At 37.6% G+C, this 18,351-nt stretch overlaps 1 protein-coding gene across 2 annotated transcripts; it reads left to right on the top strand.

Moving 5' to 3' along the window:
* Window positions 1–1,101: 1,101 nt before the first annotated feature.
* Window positions 1,102–17,571, top strand: LOC133870455 (ran-binding protein M homolog). 2 transcript variants are annotated; one of them, XM_062307583.1, is made up of 10 exons: window positions 1,102–1,633; window positions 2,943–3,089; window positions 3,324–3,410; window positions 4,946–4,991; window positions 11,931–12,007; window positions 12,533–12,695; window positions 13,568–13,636; window positions 16,184–16,237; window positions 16,644–16,730; window positions 17,019–17,571. In XM_062307583.1, exons 1-10 carry the CDS (start codon window positions 1,260–1,262, stop codon window positions 17,298–17,300), a joined length of 1,386 nt encoding a protein of 461 aa, XP_062163567.1. In that variant the 5' UTR covers window positions 1,102–1,259; the 3' UTR covers window positions 17,301–17,571. The 2 variants fall into 2 exon arrangements, with proteins under 2 accessions (XP_062163567.1, XP_062163566.1); XM_062307582.1 differs by having other exon boundaries at window positions 16,184–16,243.
* The last annotated feature ends 780 nt before the right edge of the window (window positions 17,572–18,351 follow it).

Below are 18,351 nucleotides of genomic sequence, written 5' to 3'. Positions count from 1 at the left end.
AGAAAATGAAGGCTAAATTAGCCTAAACATATACTCTAACCCAACTTAATTCCAACTTAATCATTTTAATTTAATAAATTGAGAGATTTAGTTGACATAATTTTGATTTTTTTTTTTTTAAAAAAAAGTTAATATATTTTTTTCAGAAATTTAAGAAATAGTTAATATATTTTTTCAGAAATTCATACAACTTGTTTTTAGAATGTCAATCCAACCCACTTTGAAGATCCTAACATTGGATAATTTGGATTTGACATTCCTCCACTCCCAAATATAAAGCTCAATGCAACTTGAAGCCCAAGGAACCATTCACTAATTGGATTTAGATCTCTTAATTTTTGTTTTTTTTTTTGCCTAAAATTTAGATAATTTTAGCAGAAATAAGAGAAAGTGTGTTTGTCTCCGAGTGTCCGAACATATTTCTAAACAATTGGAATATCATATGGGCTCCCCTGCTCAATATTTTTGAATATGTACCTTTTTTCTCATTTCTTATGGAATTTTCTAAAATTTTTAAAGAATTTCCATCCTTCTTTAATTGGATTTGACAAAAAAAAAAATGTTAAGCTTTAAAGGTATGACTTGTTTGGGTGTACGATTTTTTGAAAAATTGCGAATACCAAGAGAATTTATTTTTTGAAATAATGTTTGGATGGTTTAGAAAATTTGAGACAAAATTCAAAAAAAATTAAATAAAATTAGAGTAGAATTTGATATTTGAAAAATAATATTTAAAAAATATATGAAAAATCTCTCACCCACACATGTAACAATGCAAATTTCAAGCTATTTATAATCAAGCTCATAAGTTGATTTAAAAATGAGAAATATAATGAATTAATAAAACATACAAACAGTTTTTTTCTCCAAATATCTCATGTTCTTAGAACATGAGATTCTAAAAAATGCACTTAAAAATAAAAAATTTAAGTAAAATCGAACTTTTTGGAGTGCATTTTGTAGTCCATAATAAACTTTAGAGACTAGTAATAGCATCCTGATATTGCCACGTCATCATCAACCACCTGACGTGGCCCAATCACAGCACACTACAGTCTCTAAGACCCCTCGTGATGAACAGTAACAATAATACCAAATCCGAACAAATTTGTGTAGGATTTGTAAAACAAAAATTCTTCATCTGTTCAACAAGCAAAGCAAAAACAGAAAATTTCATTTCTCACGCTTTCGTAAATCCTTCAATTTCCCCAATGAATAATTCTTGAAGATTCTAGGGTTTCGTTTCTTCGATTCAGAAAATGACCAACAGCAACAGCAACGGCAACAGTAGCAAGAATCAGAAGCAAGATCTGGGGGCATACTTCCTGGAGCTGGCGCGGCTCGGCGCGGCGCGGGGAGCTAGAGGCGTGGAGGAGGAGGAGGAGGCGCCGATCGATCTGAACACAATCAACAGCTCGGGCGGGTTCCTGGTGGTGTCGCCGGACAAGCTCTCTGTAAAGTACACGAGCGTGAACCTGCACGGGCACGACGTCGGCGTGGTGCAGGCCAGCAAGCCGGCTCCGGTTAAGCGCCTCGTCTACTACTTCGAGATTTTCGTCAAGGACGCTGGGGCGAAGGGCCAGATCGCTATTGGCTTCACCCCCGACTCTTTCAAGATGCGCAGGCAGCCCGGGTGAGAGAACCGGTTTCGGCTTTTCTTTTGTTGCTTTTTCGTTTGAGTTAGGGTTTCTGTTTGGTTGCCGAGCAATTGGAGGAAAGGGATAAAGAAAATATTTTTTGAAAAAACTTCCTACAAAATGTTATTCGATGTTATTGTAACCTTGCGCTTAAACTTTTTTAACTTAATTAGACTGAAGAATAAGGGATTTGCAAATTAAATGGCTTAGCATTGGGTTGAGGTTGAGAATCATTGTTTAAATGGTTATGGCTTTTGAGTTATAGTTCGTGACTGGTTCGGTTCGGGCATTCATAATATACTCGTGCTTTAATTATGATCTCTATGGCAAAATCTGACGAAGGTTGCCAATGTTAACGAAAGTGTCTCACTGGTCTTTGTTAAACTTTGAAGAGGGGGTGGGGTTGAATGAGCTATCATATGATGGGCACCAAAAACTGTTGTCTTGTTTATATGGAAATGTCTAAAAATGTGTCATAATATCTGGCTGCAATTATTTTGAAGTTTTTTTTTTTAATGACTAGCAAGAATACAAAGTTAGGTTTATGGTTTGTACAAGTAGAAGTAACATGTCTAAATTAGATATTCCTACTTAAACTAATATGTAACAGTAGTCGTACTGAACCAAAATAAGAATAACATAGACTGGACTCAACCCCAAGGGTTGGCCCGAGTGGTAAGTCACTTGACTCTGGTGTCTTATGAAGTATTAGGCCTAAGGTTTGACCCCCTTTGAGTGCAAACAATTTATTGGAACCACGTTTGTGCAAAAACCCGACCTTTAACCGACCTGTGTAGAGGGGGTGCTTTTCATAGTGTCTTGGAGATCTAGTCGGGGTGAAGCCCCGGATTATCAAAAAGAAAAACATAGACTAGACTCATCACTCAACACACTATAGATCACCAATTCAGATTTGTTATAGTTTGTGGAGGCCAAAACCTCATAAGTCGAGCCATATCTCATGTTATCTACTTCATAAGACCACCAAAAGTAGTGCTCTCTAACTAATTTTTGTGGGACCCACCAGTTTAACTGTATTAGCTTTGGCAGCTCCTTTAGAAACAACATTCTTCAGTGAACTTGTATTGACTAGTGGGATACATGTTTAAATCTGTCCATTTGAGGAATTCTCTAGTGGTCATTGCATTTGCGCTTCCCAGGACATAAGAAATTTAAAGAATAACCTTGGTGATAGCCTTACATTGTACCATTGTACAAGTTTCAAAATCTGTTTTGGCTGAATTAGCATGCCTTGTTAGTTTTAGTTATTGCCATGTCTTATTATATTTATTTATTATGTGATAGGTGGGAGGCAAACAGTTGTGGATACCATGGGGATGATGGAATGCTTTATCGTGGACAAGGAAAGGGAGATCCTTTTGGCCCAACCTACACAACTAATGATATAGTTGGTGCTGGAATTAACTATGCTTCACATGAATTCTTTTTCACGTAAGACATTTGTCTGCTATGTTCAGTTTATTTACTGTTTGAATCAACAGTGTTTTATGTGGTTATATCATTGATTCTCTTATCAAAAGGAAAAAAAAAAAAAAAAAAAAAAAAAAAAAATTGATATGTCATTGATTCAACTTTGGCTCATGTTGGCTTTAATTCACTTCCTGTTGTTGTCCCCAATTACTAAAGGATTCTGGTTGTTACATGTGCTCTGTTGATTGATGGCAGTAAAAATGGGGCAGTAGTAGGAACAGTGTACAATGACATGAAGGGCCCCTTATTTCCAACCGTTGCTGTTCACAGCCTAAATGAAGAGTATGTTGTCCCTCTTCTTTAAAAATTTTATGCAGCTTCTGTCATCATTTGACTTGCTTGTGCAGTTTATTGTGAGATTCAGATAGTGCAGATATCGATCTATAGTTTGGAACTTTTCTCTGCTAGTAGAGATTAATTATTTATGTGATGTTTTATCATTTGGAAATGAAATATTTTTACTTCTTTTGCATGAGTGTGGCATCGTTTTGCTGCGTGTTTGCTGCTTTATAGAATATTTTTGCTGACAACATCATAAAACAGTCTAGCCCCTGCTCTTTTTTAATAAGATATAGAAAGAATTATTTTTGGTAGGTTAGGTTAGAGGTTTCCATTCATGGTATGTTAGAGCTTAAATAGAATGAACTCACACATTTAAAGAATTAAACAAGAGACTGAATATAACTGTTGGTAAGCTTTAATAGTATCCAGTTTTGGTCTTTCTAAAAACAGGGTAAAAGAAAAAAGAATATAGTGGACTTAATTAATTGAATCTTCATGCAACTATCACTTTATTGTACTTCTCCTGTTTGTAACCATGTGTTATAGATCTATTTGTTACACTGCTTGCAATATTGTATTTGTTTTTTTGATAGTCTGCAAGACTGCAATTGTGTCATTATTTCTGCATTATTTATTTTTATGAATCTCTTGTTTGTATCTCTGATTGTTCCACTACATGCCAGATTGATTGTGTAGCTTTAGCAATAAAGAATGAGCCTACTTCCAAGAAAGAGAAAACCCTAATTGTGTTCACTTTATTTACTGGCATGGTAGTTTTTCAAATAACTCAGCAATTTAAAATTTGTGTAGAAATAGATGCGCTGTGTGCTTCTTATTAAGAAGATTGTGTACCAATAGTCTAGATGTTTTCATCAAGAGAAATGCTACATGTACTTGTGCTTACTCTCTGACGTGACAGTGAAAATCACTATTAGATTTTAGACAGGTTAATTTGTATATTTTAGTGTCCCTTCTGTGCATACGATAGTATTTATTTTTCCTGTGTATACAATAGTAAATAATGTATACTTTGGAATATTCACTATTAAACCTGTAAATAAAATAGAATTTCTTTTCACTCCGCTTCATATCTTTAACATGTCTCAGAAGTTGTGTTAAAGGGTGCCAATGTTGGTGCTCATTGTTGGGCACTGGTAAAGATAATTGAACTATTGATTGCTAGAATAGTTGTGATTATTTGTGCTAATGTCTCCTCTCTTGCAAATTGCTATTGTTTTTTACTTTATCGGCTTTCGAAGAGTCCAAGATGTTTAGTGGAAGATTTCCCCCTTCTCTTCCCCCTTTTTTACTGGCCTAAGAGAAAGAAACGGGTGCTTGGTTGAAGCTGTAGAAAAAGTTCAATCCCTTTCTCTAATGCAATTGTCAGAAATGATAAATCGCCTCTCATGAAGTCTTCTTGCACTTAGAAATTGTTCCACTACTTGTCGGATAGTAATTGTATGTTATAGTTTCTTTTTATCATAGTGGGCATGGGTCATCCTGATTTTCAGATTTGTCTTTATTGAATTTGGCAGGATTCATGTCAACTTTGGGCAGAAACCATTTGCTTTTGATCTTGAGGCAAGATATGATTCTCCTCCTTTTGCTTTATTTTTTATTTTTTTTGATACGTAATCGAAATATCCTTTTGGTTCTTTTTGTTTATGTGGTATCTTTCCTTTATTTCCTTGGTTATCAATCTCAGCCATAGTATTAGGTGTTTGCCTAGGCTGGTGAATGTGATGTATATAATGTATATAACAATAACAATAACAATAATAATACGTGCAAAACACACAGACACTTCAGCTTAGATTGTAGCTTGCACACTCAGACCTACCCTTGACTCTCTCTCTCTCTCTCTCTCTCTCTATCTTTGCACACCTCCACTTTTCTTTCTTTTGGTTCTTCCTTAAGCATTTCCTGTGGTTTGTTATAATAGCAGTTAGGTACTAGGAGGTTGTTTGGTAGGCGGTTATGGGTGTGACTAGGAACAAGGATGGCATAACATTCTGGTGACTGAGTTCTTCTAGAAAGTTGCAGCGTTAAGAGGGGTGGAAAGGACAAGGATGGAGGGAGGGAGGGTCATTGAGGGTATTAACACGAGACTAATCGTCTTGATCTATGTCTGGCTCTGAATCCGATTCAATCTCTTCCTCGGTAGCTTTTATGGCTTCCCCACTCAACCCAAACACCTTCCAATCTGTTGTATTTACCGTCCCTAACATGAACCACAACCTGAATATTAAGCTCTCCAAAGGAAATTTTATGGCTTGTAGGACGCAGATTCTTGCCTACAAGATTCCTTCGGCTTCCTCGATGGTTCATCTTTGACTCCTGCCCAGATTATTCCAAACACCAGCACCAATGCTGGTGCCCCTGCCACCATGGTCAATCTGGCCTTTCTTGCATGGTGTCAAAAGGATCAAATGATCCTCAGCATTCTCATCTCCACGCTTACTGAACCATACGTTGTCCATGCTGTTGGCTGTGTAACAGCCACTGCTTTGTGGACTACTTTGGTCTCCATGTTTGCCTCTCAAGCCCGGGCTCGCGTCATGTAGATCTACTTCCATTTAGCCACTGTCAAGAAGGGAAATAACTCTTATCACTGAGTATTTCCAAACCATTAAAACATTGAGTGATACTCTTGCTGTTGTTGGTCAACCTCTCAACGATTTTGAGAGTGTCTCGTTTCTCCTCAAAGGCCTTGGATCTGAATTTGATCCATTTGTTACATTTGTCACAATGCGTGTAGATCCACTTTCATTTGATGAGCTGTATGGTCACCTTCTTGCCCACACAATGCGTATTGAGCAGCAACTTCCGGTTCTTGAATTTGCTTCACCTGCTGCAAATTACACCACCTGGGCTGCCATGTAGAGAGGTAGAGGCTACTGTGGCCGAGGCTCCTCTTCTGGTGGCCGCACCTATTACTAGAGGTGTACAAGCGGTTATAACCGGCGGTTATTGGCTAAAACCGCTAACCGCCTAGCGGTTATTTTATTTTACCAACCGCAACCGCTAACCGCCTAGGTGGAGGCGGTTATTGCCTCAATAACCGGCGGTTTTAAAACCGCTTTTGAATTCCGGTTTTGGGCCGGATTTTGACCGGTTTTTGGCCGGGTTTTAACCGGTTTTGGGCTATGTTCACACAAGTTTTGGGCCAGGATTACACCGGTTTTGGGCCGGTTTTTGTACAGATTTTATTTTTTTAAAGAAAAAAATTTAATATTTTTTGGGCCTTTTGTCCATTAGTACAAAAATAACAAATCTAAATACAAAATTACAAATCCAAAACACAAAGGCACAAACAAATAACAAATCTCAATCAAACGTACAGTAAATGAGAAAATGTTCAGATAAGAAGAACTGGTGGCTACAAGATTAACATGCTTACTTCTTCTTTCTACAGTTTCTCGGGAACCAAACGGAATATACAATGGAAAAAGATAGTAGAAAAGACAGCGGAATGGGTTAGTGCTGTTCTTTGATTATAATTCAAAAAGCTGATATCAAAGACAATAATATTACATACCAAAAATTCCCTTCTTCTCCAAAAGCTCGATCAAACCCTAATATTCAAAGCAATCCCCCAATCAGAGAAAGAAACAAAAGAAACCGAGAAAAAAACAGAGAAAGAAACAAAAGAAACTGAGAAAAAAACGAAAGAAATGAAAGAACCTTACAATGTAGCAACGGCGGCGGAGACGAGATGATCGAAGAGGTTCGTGACAGGGCGAGCGGCACCGTGACAGGGCGAGCGGCGCAAGCTGCAGGTGAGGTGAGGAGTCTGCACGCCGTCTGGACTAAAGAGAGCTTGAGAGGAAAATGAAATGAAGAAGGGCAGAGCTGCTGCAGCTGCACGCCGTCTGGACTAAAGACTAAAGAGAGCTTGAGAGTTGAGAGGAAAATGAAATGAAGAAGGGCAAAGGGCAGAGGCGCAGAGCTTCAGATTCGCAGAACTTCGGCAGAGGCCAGAAAGAAGGCGCCGTTTGACAAACCCTAAGGCCTAAACTGAAAAATGAAAATATGTAATATTATGTATTTATATAGTCTAAAAAACGGCGTCGTTTTGGGCATTCAGCAAGCCCAAAATGACGCCCCTCTCCCGAGTCTCCCCTCCCCAGTCCCAATTTTTTTTTTTTAATATATATATATATATATATAAAAGCGGTTAGCGGTTATTTATAACCGCTTTTAAAACCCTATAACCTCTAATCGCCTCCGCCTAGACGGTTAACGGTTATTTATAACCGCTTTTAAAAGCGGTTAGTGGTTATAGCGGTTAGCAGTTAGCGGTTATAAGCGGTTAACGGTTTTGAAACGGTTATAACCGCTCCGTTTGTACACCCCTACCTATTACCGTGGTCGAGGCGCCTCTTCTAGCAACCGTGGCCATGGCTCCTACTTCAACAATGGTGCTACTTCGTCCTCCCGGCCTACATGTCAGTTTTGTGGCATAATCGGCCACACCATTGCTTGATGCTACCAAAGGCTGGAATCAGCCCTTCCATCCGAATCACAGCAGCATCCACAAGCCTACTACACCTCTCCTATGCTGCCCACTTAGGACAGCCGGTACCTTGACACCGGGGCGACTCACCATGTTACTAGTGAGATTCAACATCTCAATCTCTCCAATGAGGACTATCATGGCCATGATCAAATCCATGTAGGAGATGGAATAGGTTTGCCTATCACTCACATTGGTTCTGCTTCTATAACTCTTACTTGTCAATATCTTCTTAAGCAACTCCTTCATGTTCCTTTAATTTGCAAAAATCTCCTTTCAGTTCGTGAGTTTGCTCTTGACAATTTCATATTTTTTGAATTTCATTCCTCTCACTTTGTGATTTAAGGATTGTCAAACCGGGATCACCCTCCATCAAGGCCAAATTAAAGATGGGCTCTATCAACTCCATCCCTCATCCCGCCCTTTCTCCATCAAACAAGCACTTGTAGGTGAGAGAACTTTAACCGCTCACTGGCACAAACGCTTAGGTCATCTTGTTCTGCGCACAGTCCATAGAGTTCTATCTCAGTTTAAGCTTCCAATCTTCCCCAACAAGGCATCAACTCCTTGCACTACCTGCTCTCAGGCCAAAGGACATCTATTGCCATTTTCAGTTTCCACTTCCAGCATATGTAATTCTTTAGATTTAATATTTTCTGATGTATGGGGTCCTTTCCCAACTCTTTCAATCAATGGTAATCATTATTATGTTTCATTCATTGATGCTTTCAGTCGCTTTACATGGGTTTTTCCCATTCAGTGCAAATCTGATGTTATGCCTATTTTTCTCAAATTCCAAGCTATGGTATAACGCTTACTTAACTCCAAAATTGAAAGTGTTCAAATCAATTGGGGTGGCGAATATCGCAACCTCCATATTACTTTCAATCTATTGGCATCATTCATCGCATTTCATTCCCTCACACGCATCAACAATAAGGATGCGCTGAAAAAAATCATCGTCATCTTATGAACACCACATTAGCACTTTTAGCCGATAGTCATCATTCCAAAACTTATTGGGATGAAGCATGTCTCATATCTTGCTACCTAATCAATAGGTTACCCACTCCATTGCTGAAAAACCAGTCCCCATTCCAAAAACTCTTTAAACAAATTCCTGATTACAATTTTCTCAAGGTTTTTGGGTGTGCCTGTTTTCCTAACCTTCGTCCATATAATCCACATAAATTTTCCCTTCGTTCAAAAGAATGTGTCTTCCTTGGCTATAGTCCAAACCACAAAGATTACAAATGCTTTCACATAGAATTTGGCTGCGTGTACATCTCAAGAGATGTGTTATTTTATGAAAATCAATTTCCTTTTACTACTACTTCATCAACCACCGAGCCCCCTGCTGCTTCCCCTGCTCCCTTGATTCCTCCTTTACATATTCCAGCCCCTGCTCCTATCACTCTACAGCCCTCTGCAGCATCATCTCCTTTGTTACACTCTTCTTCTGCAGAACCAACTGTGTCTACTTCAGATTCCAGCAATGCTGCAGACCCACTTGTGTCTAGTTCGGATTCCAGCACTGCAGTACCTCATGCGCGCATTCACACTATGCAAACCAGGGCCCTGAATAACATTGTACAGCAGAGAAAACTCACAGATGGCACAATCATGTACCCTGTACCTCGAACACTACTGTCCGAAACTCACTTAGCCTTTATGGAACCTACATGCTTTTCAAATGCAGTAACAATCCTTGAATGGCGTACTACAATGCAAGAGGAGTTTAATGCCTTGCTTAAAAATCAAACTTGGTCTCTTGTTCCCCCATTGGCAGCCAATATTCTAGTGGGCTGCAAATGGGTATTCAAACTTAAAAGAAAGGCGAATGGATTTGTTGAATGACACAAGGCAAGGCTAGTTGCTAAAGGCTTTCACCAATAAGCTGGACTTGACTATGGTGAGACTTATAGGCTGGTGGTTAAACCTACAACCATAAGAACTGTCCTATCTATTGCTTACTCTGCAGGTTGGTCCCTCAAACAAATTGATATTCAGAATGTCTTCCTCCATGGCTTCCTCTCAGAAGATGTCTACATGGTTCAACCACTCAGCTTCACCAATACAAGCTATCCACATCATGTATGCAAGCTCCACAAGGCCTTTTATGGTTTAAATCAGGCTCCCCGCACCTGGTTTTCTAGACTAAGTGAAAAACTTCTTCAACTTGGCTTCACGGGTTCTAAGGCAGATTCATCACTGTTCATCTACAACAACAAATTTGTCACCATGTATCTCCTCATTTATGTTGATGACATAATCATAACTGCCAATGTACCTATTGCCATTTCAGAACTCCTTTAGCTTCTTAGTGTTGACTTTGCTGTTAAGGATTTAGGGGATCTTCATTATTTTCTTGGGGTTGAAGTTCTCAAAGTCAAAACAGGTCTTCTCTCCTAACACAAGTATATTTTGGACCTCTTGAAGGAAACCAACATGTTGGAGGCTAAACCAATCACCTCTCCCATGGCATCCTCTTCGGTTCTATCAGCATTCATAGGTGATCCGATGGATGATCATTCTCTATATTGCAGCACGGTTGGCTTTCTACAATACCAATTCCTGACACGTCCTGATTTGGGCTTCGTTGTTAACCGTGTGTGCCAGTTCATGCATAGACCAGCTAAACTTCACTGGCAAGCGGTAAAACGAATTCTTAGATACCTAAAGCATACAGTCTCTCACGTTCTTCTTCTTCATCACACACAATCCAACAACCTACAAGCCTACTCAGATGCTGATTGGGCAGGCTGCCCAGATGATAGACGCTCCACAGGAGCTTATTGTGTCTTCTTTGGCTCAAACTTGATCTCATGGAACTCTAGGAAGCAACCAACTGTCTCACGCTCCTCTACGGAAGCAAAATACAAGTCAGTTGCCAATACCACTGCTGAACTCTTTTGGATCCAGGCACTTCTTCGTGAACTCGGTATCTCTCTATCCTCTACACCTAAACTATGGTGTGATAACATTGGGGCTACGTACATGTCCGTCAATCCAGTTTTCATGCACGTACAAAACACGTGGAAATCGACTTCCACTTTGTTCGCAATCGCGTGGCTGATAAATCTTTGGAAATTCTCTTCATTCCAAGCTCAAAGCAATTAGTAGATGTTCTCACTAAACCACTTGTCTCCACTCACTTTCAAACTTTGTGTTTCAAGCTCAACGTCCGATCTCCCCCTTTGAACTTGCGGGAGGGTATTAACACACAAGACTTATCTCTAATAGATGAGAGTTATACTAGGTCTACACTACTATGTAACCGCATGCTGTGATAGAGATATAATATCCAGCATGCGGTGATAGAGAGAGATAAGAGGAGATTCAAATATTCAAATGCAAGCATGCTGTGATAGAGATATAATATTCAGCGTGCGGTGATAAAGAGAGAGATAAGAGGAGATTCAAATATTCAAATGTAAGACAGTCATAGTTAACATACTATACTCATTTCAATAAACTTTTACTTATAAAAAAAAAAAAACTATACTGTATACACTATTAATATCAATAGAAGCTCACCAAGAAGAGCACGGTTGAAATGCTGTACAGTAAAGAGGTGTTTTTTGTGTTCTGTTAGAGGGCAACAGCTTTGGGAAGGAGAGAATGAAATCATTGTTATTTACATAAAAATCAAAAGGGTGCCATCCCTCTTTAGGGAAAAGGATTGGACAAGAAATGCAAAATAACATCTCTACTAATATTGACTCATTGTTTTCCTTTACTTCTTCTTCTTCTTCTTCTTATTATTATTTGAAAAATATTTTTTTTATTTAATCTTGTGAAGGATTTCAAAGCCATGTAGGGTTATTTCTGTAAGATGAATGCAACTAATTGAATTAGGAGTTTTGTGAATCGGAATTAAGACGATAGATAAAAAAATTTATATCATGCTTTCAGTCTTTGAATTCCTGAAAATCACTCAATACTATTTCTTTTAATTGTTGATGTTATTAATTTTTGCTTTTCTATTCATATCATTTTATTAGGATTTTGAGAAACAAGAGAGGATGAAGCAACAAACGACTATTGAGAAGATATCTTTGCTGCCAAATGTCAGTTATGGGTATGTTCACATCAAATTAAACCAAGACATTATCTGCTTTCATGGAAACCTTTTGGGTTCTTATGATACATGTGTAGGGAATGGTCTGATTTGTGCTGAAAGAGCTAGAAATTTATCTTACTTTTGAATCCTCCTTTTCCCTCAAATGCTTAATGATTGATACATGTAATGTTTGGAGACCAAATCCAGACAATGCGGGTTCAAATCCTAAATGTTCTTCAGATAGAGTTTGGATTCCAAATTTAACAAATGCGATCATTGGAGGAATAGCAGCTTGTTGCGTTTAAGGTCCTGGTAAATGTGATCCAACCCATTCCAGTCTACCTAACAGTTGATTGTAAAGTGTTGGCCATCAACTTCTCATTTTTCTTGCCATTATCCTGCTCAATGCAATACTGTTGAGATTGTTTATTGCTGAGAACTATGTGTTAGGGACACTCATTTTATGTTCTGAGAAGTCATCTTACTGTAATTTTGTCTACATCTGCCATTCTTTAATTACTCATTTATTTTTATTTGAAACAGAATTGTTCGCTCCTACTTACTACATTATGGCTATGAAGATACTCTAAATTCGTTTGATATGGCTAGTAAAACTACCATGCCTCCTGTCTATATGGCTCAAGAGAATGGCTTTAGTGAGCAGGATATCACATATGCATTGAACCAGAGAAAGACTCTTCGACAGGTATAATTTTAGACAATGGCTATGTCCATATGGGATTTTGGTAGAGGAATCAGTCATATCGGTGCATTGTTCTTGTCTAACATATGATTGTTATATGATGATTACACTAAAATTTTGATATACATGAATATTTATATGAGTGCATTGTTTGAGGGGTGATAGGATCTTATCCATTCTCACATGCAATGGTGGAATACCAGTTTAGGCTTTTAAATAATTAAATGTGTTTTACATGAGAGATAACATAGTATGAATTAGACACTTCTTTTCATATAAATAACACAATTAATTAAGAGAAGTTTTGTATGATAAAGCTTGCTGTTCTCTTTCTAAGTGTTTCCTTGTATACTCCCTGTGTACCAATAAAGAAGATATGGCCCAAGCCAAAGGTTGTGAGGGCACATATATAATGAAGTTTATAAGAACTGTGTGATCAGGACAAAATGGGTTAGTTTATAAGAAAGATCAGGACAAGCCGTGTTAGTCCCACATCGTGTGTGTGTGTGTGTGTGTGTTACTTGCATGAATTGGTGTTTTCTATGAGAGCTTCACCAAAAATGTGTGTTGGGTTGTTGGTGAGGTACCTGGGTTTCAAGTTCTCATTACCAAAATCAATAGAATGGGCTTGCAGTTTATTACATTAAAACATTATCCAGTAATCACATGCTTTTGGGGATTGCTATTTCTTTCCAGGATTTGTGAACTCCAGTTCATCTGACCATTTTATTTCAGATTTAAAATGACGGATTTTTGCTATTATCTTGATGCTGCTTTGTTTTCTAGCTCTGGTGTTTTTGCTTTTATTTTAGTTGAACTGTCTCAATTTTGCAAATATTATTGGTTTGGCTGACCTATTTTTTCTGGGCATGAAGCTAATAAAGAGAGGGGAGATTGATGCTGCACTGGGTAAACTTCGTGACTGGTATCCCCAGATTGTTCAGGTGGACTCAAATTTCTGTGTAGTTTTGATATTCATATTGATTCTTGTTAATATTAGCATACTGCCATGCAAACTCTGATATTCAGAAGTTTTATGTTGTTAACATGCAAGAAATTTTGTTCAATACTCATCCACAAGGCATGTATATCACTTAGGTTACTTATCCATGCATTCCTAGTACTCCCTACCTCTTTTTTTAAAAACACCCCCACTCCTCGCCCAGGCCAGGCTTTCCATTTCTCCAAGAATATGTCATTGATGATGATTGTTATCATGCTTAGATATGATCACCATTTTATAAAGCATTTAATTGCTTCACTGCTTTAATCTTGTCCTTTTTTTCTGTTCCAACTATCTTTGAATTTTCAATGTGCTCTCGTCAGTTTTTCAGCCATATATTAGAATGGGGAGGTTTTCTGGGTGCAGTCCCCTTGGCATTGAATTCTTTTAATGGGGCTTGAATTGGAAGCATGAAACCTGACTTGCTTTTCTCCATAATTTTCTACATGTTTCTTGTTTTTGGCTATTTGCAAAAGTGCAACTAAAGCTTACTTCTCCATTTCAAAGACAGCCTAAGGCAATCTTTTTTTTCAAATACTTTTTCCATAGAAGTTCAAGTCTCTAACAACTCATTGATGCTATTTTTACAATTTCCTCTAGAAAATGTCCATTTGCACTCGTTCTTTAGTATTTTAACCAAGTGCAATGCCTTTTTAAATAGTTCTTTTTGTATTGAAATTTAATTTTAATTAAATTCATAAAAGAATAATTCTAAAGTTATTGTTGATTGCAAAACATAACGCAACAAATTTTAATTTTTACTTATAAAATATCAGCAATTGAAATAAACTTAACAGACACAAAAGGAATATATATTTATTGGAAGATTGAAACTATGACTCGGTCGAAATTTTTCTATGTTGATTTCAATTTCCTTTCAGATTTATTTATGTATTTTAATTATGATTTGTTGGTCATGTAATATTGTACGAAGGCTTTGCATGTTTTCTTTTCAATAATATGCTGCGAAGGGAGCATTATCAAGGCGTGGGAAAGGCAAGGCTCATGCTTGTTAGCCTTTGAGGGTTTTGGGCTTGGCGTTATGGGGTTGTGGGCTTGATGGGTTGTTTGGGTTGTGGGTGTTTTTGTTGTTGCTTGGGCTTTGGGCTTGTGGGACCTCTCTATGTATACAACCTGTGTACTTAGGGGCGCATTAGGCTTTAATAATAAAATTTTACGTTACTTATCAAAAAAATGTTTTCTTTTCAATAAATTATCACTTCTCAAAAAGCTGGTGGTGTAATGTTATATTCTAAATTTGATTTTTTTTTTGAAAATGTGTAATATGTTGTTTGAGATATTATAAGTGAGTGTGGAATAGACACTGAAATAGTTAATAAAGAACAGAAGTGGTACTAACCACTTCAGTAGACTGTTGAACTTTCATAGAAAAAGTTTTTGAAAAGTAAGACCTAGTGGTCCTATTATAGTATTTTTTAGCACTTTTCTTGCTGGGGAAATTATTTTTACTTTTCCCCTTAAAACATTTTGTCATAATGGTTTTTTCTAAGATATATGATATACTTCCAGTTCACCTATGTTGTAATTGAGGTTATTCGGAGACAGTTGGACACTTCTGTGGATGGGTTTGGAACATATAAAATTGGGTTCTGAAATGCTTTATGGAAACTGGGTAGGTTAGGATGACATACTGAGCAGGTTGTCAGGTTTGGATTGCTCAGTCACAAACTCCTTCCTCAGGTGCATCCCTACGCTTGGAATATTATATAGATTGGCTTCATGTCCATGATATCATGCATGCAGCCCATACTTCCAATGCCTTGTGGTTTCTGCTCAGGTTGGAGATGCAGTTTGACCAAGTGGTGCTTGTATATTTAACCCTTTTTTCTTTTTTTTTGTCTTTTTTCTTTTTGTCCACCATGTGTTCCTTCCTCAGGAAGGGGAAAGGGTGGTTGAGGCTTTGATGTACCGGTTACTTTTAACAGCTATAGCAAGCCAGATACATTGTCTGTGCCAAAAGAAAAAGAAAGAGAAAAAGGGAGCATGGGAAAGTAGGATGAGGGAAGGAAACTAAGGAAAGGAAATATACAGATGTCATTTCATAATCAAATTACTTAATTGACCTTTTAATAAAAATTCTTACGATACTAAAAAAGGGGCAATTTCAGAATTTTGTTGCGACAAAAATGCAGATTGAGAACTTCAGCAGGGTTAGAGTACTTTCCCATACCTGCAGGTTGTGACTAGATGAATGATAAATTGAAGACCATGTTTTTGCATTCTGATTTTTTTTTTCCCGATCTTCTGATAGCATGATATTTCTTATTCTGCATATTGGTTGCACTTGTTTCTTGTGGTAGAAAATGAAAGAAATGATTCTAGTGCTAAGCACTGATTGCAATGCAGGTTTCGATATCTATATATGTTTTTGTATTCATATTTACTTTCACCCTTTTGTCAAATGATTATCCTTCTTTGGAACAACTTTACTAATCCAGGCCATGACAACCGGTTGTGTTTTCTGCAGGATGATAAGTCAGCTACCTGCTTTCTTCTTCACTGTCAGAAGTTCATTGAATTGGTTCGTGTATGTTCTCTTCTTTGCCCTATTTATTTTGCTTACTAGTGGCTTTGCACAAATCCAAGCTTCTTCCATTTAAGAAGTTTTTTGTTTATTTGACAGAAATCAATGCAAGTTACCATTTGAAGTCCACTGGTATTATTTAAACTATGGACAATGAACATGAACATAGATATGGATCTGTGTTCTGTGCAAACTGCAATGTGCATGTGTTCTCACCTTTCTTTTTGCTTTATCTGATTGATTAGTTCTTATATCCTCTGACTTCTTTTAGGTTTGGTTGAAAACCCTTAATTGTTGGACTTGTCACAAACAATGCTAGTTTCGGAACCTACAGAGTCATGACCATGTACTTAATTAATCGACTGGTTTTTTTATAGTTTGAACACCTCTCCCTGATGTATAGGTTGGGGCACTGGAGGAAGCTGTGAAGTATGGAAGGATTGAATTGGCTAAGTTTTTTGGGCTGGCTGGGTTTGAAGATTTTGTACAGGTACTGGAAAATTATTTGCCAAGCATAATAAAGTCCGTTGCATGTGGGAAATACTAACAAATGATGACTTTTTTCCATAACCCCATGGAGTTGCCAAATGGCTTTTTCATAACCTTGTACCGATTGAGCTACCTCTTGGGGTCAAATGGCTTTATAGCTTGCTTAGGCTAGTTGGGGCAAAGTTACACTTAGAGATGCATATTTGGCTCCTAAACAGAATTAATGATCCTTACTTTTTTTTGGTAATTTTAAGCTTAATAATAATTGTAAGTCTCTCTCTATCTCTAGGACTGCGTTGCCTTGTTGGCATATGAACAGCCACGGGAGTCATCGGTTGGATATCTGCTTGAAGAGTCACAGCGAGAAGTTGTGGCTGACACAGTGAACGCCATGATCTTGTCAACAAATCCCAACTTGAAAGACTCACATGGTTTCTTGCAATCATGTCTTGAGAGGTTACTCAGGCAGCTTACTGCTTGCTGCTTGGAGAGAAGGTCCTTAAATGGGGATCAAGGTGAAGCTTTCGGTCTGCACAGAGAACTCAACATGGGTAAGAATTCCAAACGCTAGGTCATATACTAACCACTGCTTCCATCGTCCCCTTGTTAATAGCCAGTTTACCTTTACTCAAACTGTTGCAAGTGATCAGAATGGTTTTAGGGTATGGTTATACTGTATATAGAGGCTCCCCATGATACCTAGCTGATACGCAGTCCACGGGAAGAATGGGATGTTCTCTACATACACCTATAGAAGCTTGTAACCTCACCAACTTTATAGCTTGAACCAAAAAGTTTAATTGAATTGAGTGGTGGTTCCAATATTGAAAATTCTTAGATAACCTGTCGGATTTATGTCAATTTCAAAGTTGTAGGGGGAAATAATAGTCTTTTCACGTGCTTGTTCACTCTAGTTTTTTACATTTATCAGAGTGAATAGTGATGGCCTTGTTGCTTGGTTTGGGTTTTAGAGGGGAAAATTTAGAAGAGAGGAAGAGAAGCCCACATATCGTTTGGCCAGTACGTTGGTTTTGATGAAATGATGGGGATATAAATTTAGTTTTTATTATTTTTATATTTTTAAACTAAAGATAATTAGGATTCTTTTATAACTAAACTAGTAAAAGGAAAAAAAAAAAGAAAAAAAAAAAAGAAAGCTGAAATAACTTTGACTCTTTTAACTAAACTGGTAAAAGAAAAGACTCGGGACCATGAAGCTGGAGAGGAAAGTGGGCCGTTTAATTTTAGTGGTTTATATATGTATAATATGGTAACATCTTATCCGTTAAAAGAAGAAAAAGGCAAAGGTCGTTCTAAGTTCTTACTTTTGAGGAGCGTGCATGTGGACTGCATGCAACTTTCTGCAATTATCAGAGTGATGGGCTTTAATCTAGTGGTGTGGGGTTTAAGTTCAAAAGAGACTCTCTCCCTCCCTCAGGAGTACTGCGGTTAAAGTTATCGAACCATCTCATTCTCTCAAGTACTAGAGATTCTGTTAAACTTATCTTGGCCGCTAAATAAGAAATAAAGGGTGAGGAGTTTAGGACATTTTCCGGTACTATTTTACATGTATGAAGCATTTAACAATGAAGTTCTATCGGAATAACTATAATTTTTCTAAA

This window comes from Alnus glutinosa, chromosome 6, assembly GCF_958979055.1.
Source record: "Alnus glutinosa chromosome 6, dhAlnGlut1.1, whole genome shotgun sequence".
Lineage (NCBI taxonomy): Eukaryota > Viridiplantae > Streptophyta > Magnoliopsida > Fagales > Betulaceae > Alnus > Alnus glutinosa.
Note: the sequence above shows the minus strand (reverse complement) of the source record. Positions and strands in the feature narration are given on the sequence as shown.

What these genes read in the sequence shown, in the direction of transcription:
- LOC133870455 (XM_062307582.1), top strand. Translation starts at nt 1,260, where the DNA reads ATGACCAACAGCAACAGCAACGGCAACAGTAGCAAGAATCAGAAGCAA. An exon ending in AAGATGCGCAGGCAGCCCGG is followed by an intron (nt 1,634 to 2,942) that starts GTGAGAGAACCG and finishes ATTATGTGATAG; the next exon opens with GTGGGAGGCAAACAGTTGTG. An exon ending in GGTTTGAAGATTTTGTACAG is followed by an intron (nt 16,731 to 17,018) that starts GTACTGGAAAAT and finishes CTCTATCTCTAG; the next exon opens with GACTGCGTTGCCTTGTTGGC.